The 15,659-nt window shown below is 43.1% G+C and overlaps 1 protein-coding gene across 1 annotated transcript in view; it reads left to right on the top strand.

Moving 5' to 3' along the window:
* The window catches only part of LOC121272217, a 103,002-nt gene that overhangs the window by 75,898 nt on the left and 11,445 nt on the right, over positions 1-15,659 (top strand). Inside the window, exons 16-20 of the mRNA XM_041178743.1 lie at positions 2,392-3,520; positions 5,457-5,552; positions 9,074-9,184; positions 11,690-11,808; positions 13,836-13,894. Of these exons, the coding sequence (XP_041034677.1) occupies positions 2,392-3,520; positions 5,457-5,552; positions 9,074-9,184; positions 11,690-11,808; positions 13,836-13,894 (1,514 nt within the window). The remainder of the gene's footprint in view (positions 1-2,391; positions 3,521-5,456; positions 5,553-9,073; positions 9,185-11,689; positions 11,809-13,835; positions 13,895-15,659) is intronic.

Raw genomic sequence — 15,659 nt, 5'->3', positions numbered from 1 at the left:
ACCACCTCAACACCTACCACAGAAACCAGCGAAACCACATCAGCATCTACCATAGGAACCAGTGAAACCACCTCAACACCTACCACAGAAATCAGGGAAACCACCTCAACACCTAGCACAGAAACCAATGGAACCACCTCAACACCTACCACAAAAACCAGTGAAACCACCTCAACAACTACCGGAGAAGCCAGCGAAACCACCCCAACACCTACCATAGGAACTAATGAAACCAACTCAACACCTACCACAGAAACGAGCAAAACCACCTCAACTCCTACCGTAGAAACCAGCGAAACCAGCTCAACACCTACTACAGAAACCAGTGAAACCAAAGCAACACCTCCCATCAAAACCAGCGAAACCATCTCAACACCTACCACAAAAACTGGTGAAACCACCTCAGCACCTACCACAGAAAGCAGTGAAACCACCTCAACACCTAACACAGAAACCAGTGAAATCACATCAACACCTACCATAGGTACGAGTGAAACCACATTAACACCTATCACCGAAACCAGCAAAGTAACCTCAACACCTCCCAGCAAAACCACCTCAACACCTACCACAGAAACCAGGGAACCCACCTCAACAACAACCACAGAAACCAATAAAACCACCGCAACACCTACCACAGAAAGCAGTCAAAGCACCTCAACACCTCCAGTAGAAATCAGCAAATCCAGCTCAACACCTACAACAGAAAGTAGTGAAACCACCTCAGCACCTGCCACAGGAAGCAATGAAACCACCTCAACACCTAACACAGAAATCAGTGACACCACATCAACAGCTATCATAGATACGATTGAAACCACCTTAACAACTTCCGCAGAAACAAGCGAAACCACCTCAACACCTACTACAGAAACCAGTGAAATAACCTCAACACCTACCACAGAAGCCAGCAAAAACACCACAACACCCACCAAAGAAACCAGCGAACCCACGTCAACACCTACCACAGAAACCAGCGAAACCATCTCAACACCTCCCATCGAAACCAGTGAAACCACCTCAACACCTCCCATCGAAACCAGCGAAACCACCGCAACACCTACCACAGGAGCCAGCGAAACCACCTCAACACCTACCATAGGAAGCAGTGAAACCATCTCAACACCTAACACAGAAACCAGCGAACCCACGTCAACACCAACCACAGAAATCAGTGAAAGCACCTCAACACCTCCAGTAGAAATCAGCGAAACCACCTCAACACCTACCATAGAAAGTAGCGAAACCACCTCAACACCTACCACAGAAACCATCAAACCCACCTCAACACCTACCACAGACACCAGCAAAACCACCTCAACACCTACCACAGAAGCCAGCGAAACCACCTCAACACCCACCATAGGAACCAGTGAAACCACCTCAACACCTACTACAGAAACCACCAAAACCACCTCAACACCTACCACAGAAACCAACGAAAATATCTTGGCACCTACCACAGAAACCAGTGAAACCACATCAACACCTACCACAGGAAGTAGTGAAACTATCTCAACATCTAACGTGGAAACCAGTGAAACCACATCAACACCTACAATAGAAATCAGCGAAACCACCTTAACACCTCCAACAGAAACAAGCGAAACCACCTCAACACCGACTACAGAAACCAGCAAAATAACCGCAACACCTCCCATCGAAACCATGTCAATACCTACCACAGAAACCAGCGAAACCAACTCTGCACCTACCACAGAGACCAGTGAAACCACCTTAGCACCTACCATAGGAACCAGTGAAACCATCTCAACACCTAAAACAGAAACCAGGGAACCCACTTCAACAACTACCATGGAAACCAGCGAAACCACCTCAACACCTCCCATCAAAACCATCAAAACCACCTCAACACCTACCAGAGAAACCAGTGAAACTACCTCAAAACCTACCACAGAAACAAGCGAAACCACCTCAACACCTACCACAGAAGGCAGCGAAACCACCTCAGCACCTACCATAGGAAGCAGTGAAACCACCTCAACACTTAACACAGAAACCACGGAACCCACCTCAACACCTACCACAGAAATCAGCAAAAGTACCTCAACACCTCCAGTAGAAATCAGCGAAACCACCTCAACACCTACAACAGAAAGTAACAAAACCACCTCAGCACATAGCACAGGAAGCAATGAAACCACCTCAACACCTACCACAGAAGGCAGCGAAACCACCTCAGCACCTACCATAGGAAGCAGTGAAACCACCTCAACACTTAACACAGAAACCACGGAACCCACCTCAACACCTACCACAGAAACCAGCGAAAGCACCTCAACACCTACCACAGAAGCCAGTGAAATCACCACAGTACATACTTTAGAAAGCAGTGAAACCACCTCAACACCTACCACAGAAGCCAGTGAAACCACCTCAACACCTACCACAGAAGCCAGCAAAGCCACCTCAACACCTACCATAGGAACCATTGAAACCACCTCAACACCTACCACAGAAACCAGCAAAACCACCTCAACACCTACCACAGAAACCAGTGAAACAATATCAACACCTACCACAAAAATCAGCGAAACCTCAACATCTACCACAGAAACCAGCGAAACCACCTCAGCACCTCACACAGAAACCACTGAAACCATATCAACAACTACCATAGATACGAGCAAAACCACCTTCACACCCACAACAGCAACCAACGAAACCACATCCAGACCTACCACAGAAACAAATGAAACCACCTCAACACCTATCACAGAACCTAGAGAAACAACATCAACACATACCAGGGAAACCAGCAAAACCACCTCAACACCTACCACACAAACGAGCAAAACCACCTCAACACCTACAACAGAAACCAGCAAAACCACCTCAACACCTACAACAGAAACCAGCAAAACCACCTCAACACCTACCACAGAAACCAGCAAAACCACCTCAACACCTACCACAGAAACCAGCAAAACCAATTCAACACCTACCACACAAACCAGCAAAACCACCTCAACACCTACCACAAACACCAGCAAAACTACCTCAACACCTACCACAGAAACCAGCAAAACCACATCAACACCTACCACAGATTCCACCAAAACCACGCCATCAGTTATAACCACAGAGACCATTACACCCACCCCCACAACACAAATAACCACACACATACCCAAATCCACCCCCACAACAACCACAGAAACCATCCAACCCACTGGCACAAGCACAACACCCACCTCAACAGGTGTCACAGAAACCAGCGGACCCACCACAAGAGGTGCCACAGAAACCAGCGAAACCAGCAGAACAAGTACCACAGACACCAGCGGACCCACCACCAGAGGTGCCACAGAAACCATCCAACCCACTCGCACAAGCACTGCAACACATACTATCAGACCAGCCTCTACCAGCACCTCCAGCTCCCCTACCACAATATCTACTACAACAACAACTAAACAGATCAAGACAACTGCTGCCACAACTCGTCCTACAACTGTTGCACCTACCACCAGAATTTCTACAACAACTGATGATCATGGTAATGGTATTATCCTTCTTTTTGAACTGTTTGGCTCAATACAGAGTGCCCCAAAAATGTTGTTTTGCCCATGTTCTACTATCGCCTGTTTTAAGTTTTTCTAATAACGTTCAGTGTTTTTAAGGGATTGCAAAGAGTAACCTTAGACATGATACCTGATTATCACTGGAATGAGGATGGGTAACAGCACTGGTTACATCCGCCTGGTAAAAGAGGCCCAATCAGTTTTTGTGCTTCGACAGCATTTTAATGTGCATGGCAACCTACCAATGATCAATGAACACCAACACTCTGAGGAGGTGGTGTGGGAAATCCAAATGTAGTTCCACAAAATGGAACCGTATGCTTCAAAATAAAGTGGAAAGGCAACTGAAATCAGTCACTAGGTCTGATTTATCTCTGCTTCCTCAAAATTAATTGTAGAATCTGGTTTTCAAAAACATTTGAGCAGCTTCCAGAGTCCAGTCAGGGCAATTTCTTTGGTCATGATATCTTTTGTTCTACTCAGGAGCGCACACAGCAAATTCTCCAAATATCCAGCTCATTCTCCATTTGCAGTTTGTCTCCATTGGATTATGCAGATTACCTGCATAAGCCATTCTTTCCTCAACAATACAGTTTGTCTACCAACATCCAGTTTGTCCACCACTATTCAGTTTGTCCACCATTATCCAGATTGACCTCTATTATCTGTCTTGACCTCCATTATCCAGTTTGTTTTATCATTATGAAGTTGTCCTCCATTATCAAGTTCCATTATCCATTTTGCCTCTCATTATCAGCTTTTGTTTCCATTATCAACTTTAACAACCATTATCAATTTTGTCTTCCCGGTTCCAGTTTTACTACTGTCCATTTTTCCAACAATATCAACCTTGTCCTCCATTATCTAATCCTCCTAGCATTATCCATATCTAGCTCCATTATCACTTTGACTTCTATTGTCCATACTGTCCTCCATTAAACAATTTTACCTCTCTTATCCAATTTTTTTTTGTTTATCCATTTTTGCTTCCATTATCCATTTGGTTCTCCATTATTCACTTTGACATCCATTTTTGTCTGTGCCTGCATTATCCATTTCATCTCCATGATGCAGTTATGTCTCCATTTTCATTTTAAGCTCCATTACCAAGCGAGTCTTTATCCGCAGTGAACTCCATTATCCAATTTTACCTCCATTTCCCAGTTTGAACTCCATTATGCAGATCGACCTCCATTGTCAATCTTTCCTGTCTTAATCCAATTTTGCAATTTATTGTGCAGTTTGGCCTAGATTTCCCAGTTTGTCCTCCATTATCCATCTTTCACTCCATTAGGCAGTTTGACTCCAATATAGTTTGTCATCCATTAACAAGCTTGTCTTCCATTGTTCATTTTGCTCTCCAATATCTTTTGCTGCCTCCATTATCTAGTTTGACATTCATTATCCATGTCTCCTCCATTTTCCAGTTTGACCTCAATAATTCAGTTTGACCTCCATTAGCCACACTTGTTCTCCAATGTCTTTCCTGCCCTCCCTTAACCCTATATTATACACCATGTCCTCAATTATACTGTTTGTCCTTCATTATCCAATTCAACGTTAATTATCCAGTTTGACCTCCTGTGGTTTCCCTTCCAGCATCGCGTTTGTCTTCCATTATCCATCTTGCCCTCTATTATCCAGTTTGACTCAATTTGACCTCTATTATCCAGCTTGTCCTCCATTATCTGATATGCTCCAGTGTCAAAAAGTCAATCAAAGCCAACATCCAAGTTCACATGAGAAGAATGATAGGGAATGATGAGAGTGACCATTGAGCAAGGCCACAATACAAATACGTTCCTACAGTAGAGGGTGACAGGAATTGGAAAATAAAAAACATTGAATGTTCATATTTCATGAGCCTATTCAATAACCACGAATTATTTGAAATATTATTGTTATTTCAAGATCATCATTGTAAGAATGGAGGGACTTGGGATGAAGCTGACGAGGAATGTGACTGCCTGGATGACTACCACGGGGACCATTGTGAATATGTAATTGGTGAGTTTATTTTAAGACTAGTTTTACTTTTTGATGTTATTGTTTTGTGTGTTTACTTCACTTTTTTCGATACTTTTACCTAATTAAAAAGCCAGCTGCATCAGTTTTCACAGTATCCACACGCGCCCCCCACCAACCACAGAGCGAGAATATTCCAGATTTTTAATAACCTTGTGTGAAAAATGGCTTCCTGATTTTGCTTCTGAATTTTAAGATTTTTAAAATTCATTTATGGAATGTGGGTGTTGCTGGCTAGGCCAGCATTTATTGCCCATCCCTATTGCCTTTTTTCAGAGGGCTTTTAAGAGTCAACCACATTGCTGTGGGTCTGGAGTCACATGTAGGATGACAGATTTCCTTCCTTAAAGGAGATTGGTGAACCAGGTTGGTTTTTATGACAATCGTCAATGGTTTCATGGGCATCATCAGACTTTTTATTCCAGATTTTTAATTACATTCAAATTCCACCATCTGCCATGATTCCAACCTAGGTCCCCAGAGAATTACCCTGTGTCTATGGAATACCAGTCCAGTGACAATGCCACTACACCAGCTCCTCTCCTCATGCACCCTCATTCTGGATTGCCCACCAGAGGAGATAACTGTCTTTATTAATGCTCTGAAATTCTTTTGACATTAAAAAACATAACATCACCGCTCACTATGAGTGTACATTTTCTTTTTATTCATTCAAGGGATGTGGGCTTCACTGGCTAGGCCAGCATTTATTTATTTATTTATTTAATTTTGCAAAAAAAATAAATAAATAAATAAATAAATAAATAAATAAATAAATACCTTATTCATAAAATATCTTCAACAACAATCCAAACCATTTCAAAATCACCATCACAAAAGTACAATCAGGTTCAACTTTTTCAACATGTATCATGAAATGCATCAATTCAATAAATGAATGTTACAATCATTTGCAGACATTCATTTTGAGCTGTACAGCCCAAGGGGTTTTAAACAGTTCCCAGTCCCTCGGGACACTGTGGCAGAAAGGTCTTAGACAGCGACCTAATGCCCATCCCTAATTGCCCTTGAGAAGGTGGTGGTGAGTTGCCTTCTTGAACCACTACAGTCCATGTGGTGTAGGGACACCCACAGTGCAGTTAGGGTGGGAACTCCAGGATTTTGACCCAGCGACAGTGAAGGAACGGCGATATATTTCCAAGTCAGGATGGTGAATGACTTGGAGGGGAACTTCCAGGTTGATCCATCGGTTGTGAAATCGCTTAGCTCTATCATTTGCTGCTTATGCTGTTTGGTATGCAAGTAATTTGTATTACAGCTTCACCATGTTGCCACTTCATTTTTGGGTGTGCCTGGTGCTGCTCCTGGCATGCCCTCCTGCACTCTTCATTGAACCACGGTTGATCACCTGGATTATTAGTAATGGCACAGCGGGGGATAAGCCAGGCAATTAAATTATACAGAGATAAAAACAAAAAAACTGCAGATGCTGGAAATCCAAAACAAAAACAGAATTACCTGGAAAAACTCAGCAGGTCTGGCAGCATCGGCGGAGAAGAAAAGAGTTGACGTCTCGAGTCCTCATGACCCTTCGACAGAACTTGAGTGAGTCCAAGAAAGAGGTGAAATATAAGCTGGTTTAAGATGTGTGGGGCCCCCCCACACACAGACACCTTAAACCAGCTTATATTTCACCTCTTTCTTGGACTCACTCAAGTTCTGTCGAAGGGTCATGAGGACTCGAAACGTCAACTCTTTTCTTCTCCGCCGATGCTGCCAGACCTGCTGAGTTTTTCCAGGTAATTCTGTTTTTGAATTAAATTATACAATGTGGTTGAATATGATCCTGCTGCTGTTGATTGCCCACAGTGCCTCTTGGTTGCCCAGTCTTGAGCTGCTGGATCTGTTCAAAGTCTATCCCATTTAGTATGCCACACAACATGATGGAGACATGTGAAGACAGGACTTCATCTCCACACAGACTGCGCGGTGGTCACTCCTACTGACACTTTCATGGACAGATGCATCTGAGGCAGGCAGGTTGGTGAGGATGAAGTCAAGGATGTTTTTCCCTCTTGTTGGTTCCCATACCACCTGCCGCAGACCCAGTCTAGAAGCTATGTCCTTTTGGACTCGGCCAGCTCTACCAGTAGCGGTGCTACACACCCATTCTTGGTGCTGGACATTGAAGTCCCCCACCCAGAGTACATTCTGTGCCCTTGCCACCCTCAATGCTTCCTACAAATGGTGTTCAACATGGAGGAACACTGATTCATCAGCTGAGGGAGGGTGGTACGTTGTAATCAGCAGGAGGTTTCCTTGCCCATGTTTGAACTGATGCCATGAGGCTTCATGGGGTCCAGAGTCAATGTGAGGATTCCCAGGGCAACTCCCTCTTGACCATATACCACTGTGCTACCACCTCTGCTGGGTCTGTAGGTAGGCAAGACAGGACATAGCTAGGGATGGTGATGGTGGTGTCTGTGACATTGTCTGGAAGGTATGATTCTGTGAGTATGAATGTCAGGCTGTTGCTTGACTTGTCTGTGAGGCAGCCCTCCCAGTTTTGGCACAAGCCCCCAGATGTTAGTAAGGAGGGCTTTGCAGGGTTGACAGGGCTGAGTTTGCCATTGATGTTTCCGGTGCGTTGGTTGATGCCGGGTAGTCCGTCCGGTTTCATACCTTTTTGTGACTTTGTAGTGGTTTCATACAACTGAGTGGCTTATTAGGCCATTTCAGAGAGCAGTTAAGAGTCAACCACATTGCTGGGTGTCTCGGGTTACATGCCTTCCAGACCAGGTAAGGACAGCAGATTTCCTTCACAAAAGGACATTAGTGAACCAGACTGGTTTTTACAACAACTGACAATGGTCATCATTAGATTTTATTGGATTCAAATTTCACCATTAGCCATGGTGGGATTCAAACCCCGGTTCGACAATGCCACTATGCCACCACCTCCACTGTGCTAGCTCTTTGAACGATATAACCAATCGCCCATTCTTTGCCTGATAGCCCTACAGTTTTAAAAAATGTTCAACTATATGTCCAATGCTCAAATTGCTATATAATCAATTTCCATCATCCTATTGGCCTGTGCAATCCAAACCATAACAACTCACTGCACCAAAATTTCTTATTATGCACCGTGTCCTCAATTATACTGTTTGTCCTTCATTATCCAACTCAACCTTAATTATCCAGTTTGACCTCCTGTGGTTTCCCTTCCAGCATTGCGTTTGTCTTCCATTATCCATCTTTCCCTCTATCATCCAGTTTGACTCAATTTGACCTCTATTATCCAGCTTGTCCTCCATTATCTGATACGCTCCAGTGTCAATAACTCAGTCAAAGCCAATGTCGAATTTCACATGAGAAGAATGATTGGGAATGATGAGAGCGACCACTGAGCAAGGCCACAATACAAATACGTTCCTACAGTAGAGGGAGACAGGAATTGGAAAATAAAAACATTGAATGTTCTTATTTCATCAGCCTATTCAATAACCACGAATTATTTGAAATATTATTGTTATTTCTAGATCATCATTGTAAGAATGGAGGGACTTGGGATGAAGATGACGAGGAATGTGACTGCCCGGATGACTACTACGGGGACCATTGTGAATATGTACATGAAAACATTGAAATTGGTGAGTTTATTTTAAGACTAGTTTTACTTTTTGATGTTATTGTCTTGTGTGTTTACTCCACTTTTTTCAATACTTTTACCTAATTAAAAAGCCATCTGTAACAGTTTTCACAGTATCCACTTGCACCTCCCCCCAACCACAGAGCGAGAATATTCCAGATTTTTAATAACCTTGCGTGAAAAACAGCTTCCTGATTTTGCTTCTGAATTTTAAGATTTTTAAAATTCATTCATGGGATGTGGGTCTCAGTGGCTAGGCCAGCATTTATTGCCCATCCCTAACTGCCCTTGTTCAGAGGGCTTTTAAGAGTTAACCACATCGCTGAAGGTCTGGAGTCAGATGTAGGATGACAGATTTCCTTCCTTAAAGGAGATTGGTGAACCAGGTTGGTTTTTATGACAATCGTTAATGGTTTCATGCGTATCATCAGACATTTTGTTCCAGAATTTTAACTGCTTTCAAATTCTACCATCTGCCATGATTCCAACCTGGGTCCCCAGAGAAGTCCCATATGTCTATGGAATACCAGTCCAGTGACAATGCCACGACATCAGCTCCTCCCCTCATGCTCCCACATTCTGGATTACCCACCAGAGGAGATAATTGTCTTTATTAATCCTCTGAATTCCTTTTGACATTAAAAAACATAAGATCACCCCTCACTATATGTGTACATTTTCTTTTTATTCATTCAAGGGATGTGGGCTTCACTGGCTAGGCCAGCATTTATTGCCCATCCCTAATTGCCCTTGAGAAGGTGGTGGTGAGTTGCCTTCTTGAACCACTACAGTCCATGTGGTGTAGGGACACCCAAAGTGCAATTTGGGTGGGAACTCCAGGATTTTAACCCAGCGACAGTGAAGGAACGGCGATATATTTCCAAGTCAGGATGGTGAATGACTTGGAGGGGAACTTCCAGGTTGATCCATTGGTTGTGAAATCGCTTAGCTCTATCACTTGCTGCTTATGCTGTTTGGTATGCAAGTAGTTCTGTATTATAGTTTCACCATGTTGCCACCTCATTTTAAGGTATGCCTGGTGCTGCTCCTGGCATCCCATCCTGCACTCTTCATTGAACCACGGTTGATCACCTGGATTGTTAGTAATGGCACAGCGGGGGATACGCCAGGCAATTAAATTATACAATGTGGTTGAATATGATGCTGCTGCTGTTGATTGCCCACAGCGCCTCTTGGTTGCCCAGTCTTGAGCTGCTGGATCTGTTCAAAATCTATCCCATTTAGTATGGTGGTAATGCCACACATTGAGAGCATCCTCAATGTGAAGACAGGACTTCATCTCCACAAGGAATGCGCGGTGGTCACTCCTACTGATACTGTCATGGACAGATGCATCTGAGGCAGGCAGGTTGGTGAGGATGAAGTCAAGGATGTTTTTCCCTCTTGTTGGTTCCCTTACCACCTGCTGCAGACCCATTCTAGCAGCTATGTACTTTTGGACTCGGCCAGCTGTACCAGGAGCGGTGCTACACATCCATTCTTGGTGCTGGACATTGAAGTCCCCCACCCAGAGTACATTCTGTGCCCTTGCCACCCTCAACGCTTCCTCCAAATGGTGTTCAACATGGAGTACTGATTCATCAGCTGAGGGAGGGCGGTACGTGGTAATCAGCAGGAGGTTTCTTTGCCCACGTTTGAACTGATGCCATGAGACTTCATGGGGTCCAGAGTCAATGTTGAGGATTCCCAGGGCAACTCCCTCCTGACCATATACCACTGTGCCACCACCTCTGTCTGGGCCGGTAGGACAGGACATACCCAGGGATGGTGATGGTGGTGCCTGTGACATTGTCTGGAAGGTATGACTCTGTGAGTGTGACTATATCAGGCTGTGACTTGACTCATCTGTGAGGCTACCCTCCCAGTTTTGGCACAAGCCCCCAGATGTTAGTAAGGAGGGCTTTGCAGGGTTGCCATGGTTGAGTTTGTCATTGTTGTTTCCGGTGCGTTGGTTGATGCCGGGTAGTCCGTCCACTTTCATTCCTTTTTGTGACTTTGTAGTGGTTTGATACAACTGAGTGGCTTGCTGGGCCATTTCAGAGAGCAGTTAAGAGTCAACCACATTGCTGGGTGTCTCGGGTGACATGTCGTCCAGACCAGGTAAGGACAGCAGATTTCCTTCACTAAAGGGCATTAGTGAGTTTTTTAGAACAACTGACAATGGTCATCATTAGATTTTATTGGATTCAAAATTCACCATTAGCCATGGTGGGATTCAAACCCGGGTTCGACAATGCCACTACGCCACCACCTTCCCTGTGCTAGCTCTTTGAACGATATAACCAATTCTTTGCCTGATAGCCCTACATTTTTTTAAATGTTCAGCTTTATATCTAATGCTCAATTTCCATCATCCTATTGGCCTGTGCAATCCAAACCATAACAATTCACTGTGTCAAAAAAAATTCTCCTGTAGAATTCACCCCTCTGAAGTCAGATTTTGCCTGATGAATGATTAATGAAACTGTAATGTGATGTTTTACAGAAACTGTTGAAGCCACTGTCAATGCTGCTGTTAGGATAAAGAATCAAAACTTTTCGGACAACCTGAATGACAACACAACAGAGGAGTTCAAAAATTTTTCGCGTGACTTTAAACAACAGGTTGGGCCCCAGGACTGCACATAATATTCCAACTGTGATCTTGTTCAACATTACTTCCTTGCTTTTACATGCATTGTCCCTATGTATACAACTTCATTTGACTTTTTAAAATCCTTTCCTGTCTAAGTTCTCCCAGTCCGTTAAAAGTCTTATAATTTAGCATATACTTCCAATGACTTTTCTCTATCAACAAGATCCATTACTTCATGTTTCTCTCATTGAATGGTGTTGACAATTATCCATCTATCCACTAACCTATCTAAGGACTTCATGCATGTTTGCAGTTTGATACTAATTTGCTATTATCATACTCTAATATTATTCCTTTGTGCCTAGCTACAAATATTTTTTTTATGAATAGAAATAAACTCCCATTCAAAAACATAGTTACTTTCCACCTACCTCAAGCCAAACTCTCTACTAATACAGCTCCATTTCCTTTAACATCATTGACCTCAATTTGCACTGAAAGCTCCCATGTGGTCTTCTGAAAATCTATAGATATAACATCCAACCCATTCCTGTTATGCATACACTGTTGTTTCTTGAAAAGAAAATTAATTAATAATAGTTAAGTAAATCAGGTCAAATCCAAGGTGTTATTCTCAACTAACTCATTCCTCTCAAATAGTCAGATGTAATATAGACTCAATAATTACTCGCAGCTGAGGTAAACTACTATGACTTGCCCCTTTCCTTGAACATTGGGCTTACCTTTGCCTCCAGTTCTTTGGCATAAATCCTGTGACCAAAGGGCCTATGTCATCACTGTAGCTGGGTGAAAATGGGCACCGATGGGATCTTCTCACTGTGGTTCACCCAGACACTCCACCACACCATTGTCACAATGGACACAATTCGTGTGGCTCATTCCAGTCCATAATCAGGATGTTGGTTAGTCAGGTGTATGTAATTCCTTACACTCACAGTGATTTTCCCTAATTTAAGATAAATTCCAATCCAGGCTTTTTTGATATAAAAATAAAGATAGTTATTTATTGTCACACACTTGCCCTGGATGCTTAAAACACAACATCTCAATCATTTATTTCACTCACACGATCACATATGCAAAGATTAGGTACAGATGCATTTAAAGCCGTAATTATAAAAATGTAAGTTATACCTCAGTCTCTATGTCAATGCAGACCTGATGCATTCTTAGTTAAGTTGCTACTTTAATTGGAGGAAAGGTCTTTTTAGAAACAAAAGGTTCTCATGAGCTGTGAAGCCTTTTGTTGACGAATAACCAGAAGATCGGTTCTCAGGTGGACTTGGAAACTGGATCAAGTACAGTACTTTGGCTGCATTAGAAGTCTTTCTGTTATGGTTCTGCTGTTTCAGATATTTCTGGAGTTTCAGATATTTATCTGCTGGATTTACTTTGTTCAGGTTGTATTATATTGCAGTCTCTGAAAGTTAGTTTCAATCACCTGACTGCAGGGTTAACGCTTCTGGGGTCAAGATCACCACAGTACAATGGCAGTTGACAATGGTCATTCACTCTTATCTCTGCCCCAACTTGACCTCAAATATTCTCCTTTGTTCAATATGGCACTCGAAGACCCACAGTCTAGACATCCTACATTCCTCAAACCATACTGAGATGTTTAAACTTCGTGGGTGGCTGCGTAGTACCCTTATTCAGGTCCATAATTAACTAAATATTGGTCACAGAACTCTCCACACTCTAAATGCCCATAGTTATAAGTTAAGTTGCAGCCATCTTAACAGGTTTTGTGGCCACTTTGACAAGTAGGATCTTACAGTTTATAATATCCAATTTCCTCATGCTTCTACTGAGCATGACACAATGAAGAGGAGGTGAGATTGTTGCAGTGAGACTATTGCCCTGAATTTCCATAGAGATACAGATTTTTTTTCGGGTTGTTGGGGGAACCGCTCATTCCTCTGAGCAGTTGTGAAATGCCACGACATTGTCTTGATCGTCATCTTTTAATGAAAATAAATGTACATATAGATAGAGGAACATTTACAATGCTGTCTTTTTTTTCTCTCTTTTCAAGATGAACATCATTTATAATGGCATAAAGGGATACAAATGCGTGAGGATAATAAACATAAGGTAACATGGTTTCAGTTTGTAGCTCACTGGGCTGCTTCAAAAGACTCCTTATCATGAACTGAACATTTTCATAAATGATCTCAGGAAAGGAAAGAGCTGGCATAACCTTTCACCCCCTTAGAGTGTCTTAAAGCACGTTATCTCACTTTTGAAGTGGCCTAACTGTTATAACTTAGGCAAACCCAGCAACCAATGAGCGCACAGCAAGGTCCCACCAGCAACACAAAGCCTTGGGTTCAGGGATAACTATTAGATAGTACATGGTGGAGCTCTTACCTGCTTTGCTTGCAATACTTCTTCAACAGGCAAATGGTTTAAAACCCCATCTTAAGGACAGTTCTGACAGTGCCGTGCTCCCTCACTGGAAGTTGCAGTCAAGATTCTATGCTCAGGTCTTTGCAATGAGGTTCAAACTCATGGCGTTCTGAATCAAAAGACAGAGAGTGCTACTCATTGAGCCAAGTTTGTTCTAAGCCTAAAGGTTGCATCTTCTTTCAGCATTTCACTCAAGTTTTTACCTACATACAACTCTGTTCCCACACCAAGAGGTTCACCCAATGTCTTCTAAAACAACCTAGCAAAAGTCAGTCAGTTGTAAAACACATCATCAGAGAGCCCAAGGATGGGCAATGAATGTGGCATCGATCATAACCTGAGAACAAATAAATTTAGAAAACAAACACTTTCCTGATCAAGAATTCCAGGAACATCAGTACATACTTAACAAGGAAATACTCTGGAGCTGACTGATTGTTGTGTAGGTGGACTTTGTCAGTTTGATCCATTGGTTTGAACTCTTGCCTCTGAATGGTGTCCTGTACTCAAGTCCCACCTGAACCTGAATTTTCATTTCCAAACCAGGACCGCAGATCCAGGAAAATTCCTGACACCACAAACCTGACTCGGGAGAAATTGGCCCAAATCCTTAGATTTTTGGTCCAGGGAGATGAGTGCAAACTAGAGTCAGCCACATCCAGAAACAGTGTGAACAGGGGTTCCAGGTGCTGAGGTGGGTTGGTTAAAAGGCTGACCTTGGTTCTCAGGGACTTTGTCCCATTTACAATAAAAACAATGAAACAGCCCTCCATCCCTCACCCCTACACACTCCCATGCCCACTCATGAGCTTCACCTGCAGGGTCATCATACCCTCTATGCCAAACTATGCCCCTCTACCCACCCCCATGGTTCCATTTTTATTAATTCACTCATGGGATGTGGGCACTCATTGCATTGCATTCAGAGAGCATTTAAGAGTCAACCATGTTGCTGTCAGTCTGGAGTCACATGTTGATCAGACCAGGTAAGGACAGCAGATTTCCTTCCCTAAAGGACATCAGTGAGTCAGATGGGTTTTTATGACAATTGACAATGGTTTCATGGTCATCATTAATTCCAGATTTTTACTGAATTCAAATTCCACCATCTGCCATGGTGGGATTCGAACCCCAGTCCCCAGAACATTACCCTGGGTTTCTGGATTATTAGTCCAGCGACAATACCATTATTGCCATTGCCTGCCCCCGTATAGATACCTTCCATACCAATCTATGACCTTCTACCCACCCCATGGTCCTTCATAGCCCATATGCCAACTAGGTGTCAACCCATGACCCCACACCCACCACCCTTTGCCCTTACACCCTCCATGCCAACTCACCCAATCTCCGCCATGGGAAGAGCTCAGGAGCCATGGTGAGGTGAAATAAAATAAAATTCAAATGAAGTTGTAGAACTTCACGAGATTTAAAAAATACTCTCACTGAA

Source organism: Carcharodon carcharias, chromosome 33 (assembly GCF_017639515.1).
Source record: "Carcharodon carcharias isolate sCarCar2 chromosome 33, sCarCar2.pri, whole genome shotgun sequence".
In the NCBI taxonomy this organism is placed as follows: domain Eukaryota; kingdom Metazoa; phylum Chordata; class Chondrichthyes; order Lamniformes; family Lamnidae; genus Carcharodon; species Carcharodon carcharias.
This window is presented reverse-complemented; position numbering and strand designations above follow the sequence as displayed.